The sequence below is a fragment of the Protobothrops mucrosquamatus genome, unplaced genomic scaffold, assembly GCF_001527695.2.
Source record: "Protobothrops mucrosquamatus isolate PMUCROS unplaced genomic scaffold, P.Mucros_1.0 scaffold2892, whole genome shotgun sequence".
NCBI classification, from domain to species: domain Eukaryota; kingdom Metazoa; phylum Chordata; class Lepidosauria; order Squamata; family Viperidae; genus Protobothrops; species Protobothrops mucrosquamatus.
Genome location: NW_015388920.1, coordinates 14,196 through 18,251, shown reverse-complemented (window position 1 = coordinate 18,251; position 4,056 = coordinate 14,196). Strand labels below are relative to the sequence as shown.

Sequence of the window (4,056 nt, the reverse complement as noted above, 5' to 3'; positions counted from 1 at the left end):
GCTGCCCAGGCCGAGGTGGGGCCGGGCGGCGGAGAGCTCGGCGGCAGCGGCAGCAGGAGGATGGGGAAGGGGCGCGGCTGCCAGGGGCCGAGGTGGGGCCGGGTGGCGGAGAGCTTGGCGGCAGCGGCAGCAGGAGGACGGGGAAGGGCCGCGGCTGCCCGGGCTGAGGTGGGGCCGGGCGGCGGAGAGCTTATATCGGCGTATAACACGCACACATCATTTGCCCCCTATTTTCAGGGGGGAAAAGTGCGTGTTATACGCCGATAAATACGGTATATACCATTTTGAAAACGAATATTATAGAAACATTATTGATTCCAAAAGAAAGTATTCTATATTTCTGTTCTAAAGGCAGTGTATCTACTTCCCTTGCTCCAGTATTTTCAGACATGTTTGTTATACTCTGGTTTTGACAAAGTCTCCTGCCCTGTGTGTCTCCCATTTGCTCCCCAGCTGTTTTAAGTCAAAAGGGCAGTCAAGTAGGATCTTTTGCCATTTTTCAGAAGATCATTCATTCATTCTAAGCTCGTCCTCCTCCCACTGGCAGCTCAATGCCTTATATAAAAGACCCCTTCCTTCATAGATCACGCTCCATCTGCTTTAGTTATTGTCCAGTGGATAATAGCATTAAGTTGATCCCAGTTTATTTTGCTTTGGCATTTCCTTCCAGACATTGAACAACGAACATAAAGCTTAAAGCTCACTTAATGAGCAAATGAAAACACCCTTTGCTTTTTTTTTTTTTTTTGCTTCTTTGAATCTAAGGTTTTAAAAGTGAACTCTTAGTTTTCCCTGATGCTGTGTTTTGTAAAGAGCTGTGAGCCTTTTTTTTGATGCTACATTTTGCAAAGGGATATGATTAAGAGATGAGTCATCATCTATAATCTACTTTTGGGTAAAACCTCCATATAAGGACCATGTGGGGGAAGGGCTTGTGTTTTACTTCCAAATGTCAGTAGAATCAGAAAGTATGTCATCTATGCAATCTGCATAATTTCAGTAATGAAGTTATTAAGGAAATTATGTAAAATATGCACTTGCAATACTATACCAGGGATGTCAAAGTGCCGGCCCGCGGGCCGAATGCGTCATGCCAAAACCGCGCCCACCCCAACTACTTCGGATGCATCTGACCTGATTGTTACTCAGGAAAGTATTCTGATGGAAAGTTTGTCCATTGCATCCAAAGTCTGCTGAATGGAGAGTTATTCAGTCAAAGGTTTACGGTACTTAATACATTATTAACATAAGGAACATAATAAAGTAGAAGAGCGATCCAGTTTCTCACCTTTTGCAGACAAGCAACCTTAATTTGTATCATAGGAATCATGAGATTTGCCACACTTGCAAAGGTATGGCAAGGGTTTCTGCCAGCAGTAGAGAGCTTGCAGCCATCTAGATGTTGCTGTGTGCTGTACTAAAAGTTCTGCTCACTATTAGCCCCGCTGATCAGGTTATTGAGAGTTGTGATCTAATCACATTTATGAGGCCAGTGGTCTATAGCATGTGCTTTGAATACCCAAATGCACTACAGTAGTGTGCATATATGCAAAGTCCAAAGCTCACAAAAAACTCATACCTTTTAGTAAAAGTTGTTAAGACAGAAAAGGTGCTACCAGATTCCTTCTGAATAAATGGTAGTGATTTTTCCATCCAGACATCTATCCTAGATGGCGTAGTATTTTAGTACTTTAGAAGTCATCATCACTCCTGATTCACTAAGTTTGAAAAGGCAAAGGAAGAATACACAGATGATCACAAAACTCTTATTAATGGCCTTTGTCATTCAATATCATATCAAAAGGTTAAGTCAGTAAATGTATGATTCTGTATTCCTAGCTGAATCCTTCAAGTGAGCAATGTTAGAAAGCTACGTAGGTTTGCTCCAGAGGTTGATGACAAAGACTAGCCAGTGGAAAGATTTTTGTGAAATTAAGATAGGTAAAGTTGGAACCAACTGATAATAGTTCTTATTTTTCTGTTACAGTCAGGCTCACCGGAACAAGAAGGCTTCTTCAATCTGCTGACTCATGTGCAGGGAGGACGTATGGATGAGCAACGCTGTAACATTCAAATTGTACATAGCAAGAGTGGCTCAGATCCCGAAAAGAGTGAGTTATCTAAGCCAGAGGTCCCCAACCTTTTGGGCACCAGGGACCGGTTCAGAAAGGTTTTTCCATGGACTGGAGAGTGTGTGGTTTTGTGTGCTGCCTGCATCCCATGGATGGGGCTTTGCTTGTTTGTGCGGCCCGGTTGCTGGCATGCTGCGGCCCGGTACCGGTCCATGGACCAGGGGTTGGGGACCCCTGCTCTAAGCTAAATAAGATTTAGTAAACCCAGGAGTTACTAGTGCAGTGACTGCATCTTCCCAAGACCAAGCAAAACTTTGTTTCCTGTCTACTGCTAAAGAGAGGTCCACATCTTCTGGTGGGCCTACTTTTAGTATTTACAAAACAGACATTTTGGGACAGGAAAGTTTTCTTGCAGGCTAAATTCTCACAAAACTCAGGTAAAGTATTATGAGAAAGTCTTCTTCCACTCCAGGTCAACATTCTGATAGCCCATTTATTCTGAACCCTTTTCTTGAGTGCAATTGAGATCCTCTAACCACTGGCCCTGTTTGTCAAGGGAAACCATTTCCAACATTGCCTGGGCATTTCATCCAATAAATAAAGATTCATTGGCTTTCAGTGACTATATGGATATGTGCCATGTGGGGTGTTTTATTTGTTTGCTTGCTTGCTAAACCTTTCATTTTTTATGTATTATTTTTCACATTTTTGAACCGCCCGTCTCCCTTAGATCCTTAATCCAGAAGTAGGTTACCATTGTCTTCTTCTGAGACATGATTATTATTTTCCTGGTAATCTTCATTTAACCCTGCATTGTGGTTTTAAAATGAGCCCAAATTAGCTAGGAATTCCCACATCCATCAGATGTTAAGAAGCAAAGATGCTAAATGGACAAATGGCAATGTTTGACATACTGCAGAATAGTGATATCTAAAAAAAATGAAAAAAAGAATGCTGCTCTTGCTGTCATTCAATGTGCCCTCCATTGATAGCTACTGCAGAGGACAGCCCAAGCCCACCTCCCGAGATGGACAACTTCATGGAAATGCTGGCTCATACACAGAGCAGACGAATGGACGATCAAAGGGTCAGTTTCAACTACCTTCCTGGTTTTCAGAATAGTAACACCAACAGCCTATCAGGCTCCGGAGCCACCAAGGTGAGTCTCTTTAGAAATAGATGTGAACAGGGGTGCAGGGTGGCCATTAAAACCTGCCCAGACAGTAAAAAAGCAGAGTTGATAAATCACTCAAATGGGCTAAGTCGCACACCCTGTTCTCAGAAGACTTTTCTTATTAAGTCTGGAAAACAGGCAAAGGAAATCATAAGTACAGCGGTATCTCTTCTGCTTTTTTTAATGTGTTCCCTAATTCTGCAAAATTCTCAGGATGGCTCATGTAATGGAAAATATATAAAATATCTTGATAACAAGAACAAACACACACCTTTGCAGCAAAAAAGGAATGGAAACACTCTTTCTCCTTTCCCCACCATCATTTAGCAAACATGACAGAAACTTAATATATTTTTCAAGACAATAATAAGCATAAGAAACAGCAATTTCATCTATGGAGCTATCATGTTTACACATGTGCATTTTGTATGTGTGTAAAGATACCAGTAGTACATGTGTAAAAAGGAACAGGACTTTGATCACAACGTATCCCATGGTGAAATTTTTGGACAGTCTATGGATGGGTTTCCCTCCAGAATCATTCAAAGTTGTTCTCTACCTCTGTAATGTTACACATCAGGAATCTGCATTTTAGTTCAAATGCAAACAGTCTTTTTTTGTACAGGTTTGGCTTGACCTAAAAAAAAATCCTCCGGTGCCCAACTAATCTTTCCTCCTGGCACCATCCTCACATTCATGCATTAAGATTCATGAGTGTTTCCTGTCTGTCCCGTAGTAGAAAACCTATTTTCGAAAACTTTTCTTGTCAACCCTGGCTCCCTGGGTTCAAGGGCTGGCCAAATATAGTTA

General features: G+C 41.9%; 1 protein-coding gene across 1 annotated transcript in view; it reads left to right on the top strand.

Moving 5' to 3' along the window:
* Positions 1-4,056, top strand: part of LOC107296607 (pre-mRNA-splicing factor SYF1-like) — a gene marked incomplete at its 3' end in the record, with an annotated part of 29,959 nt that overhangs the window by 11,740 nt on the left and 14,163 nt on the right. The window contains exons 2-3 of the mRNA XM_015825952.1: positions 1,988-2,090; positions 3,065-3,231. Of these exons, the coding sequence (XP_015681438.1) occupies positions 1,988-2,090; positions 3,065-3,231 (270 nt within the window). The remainder of the gene's footprint in view (positions 1-1,987; positions 2,091-3,064; positions 3,232-4,056) is intronic.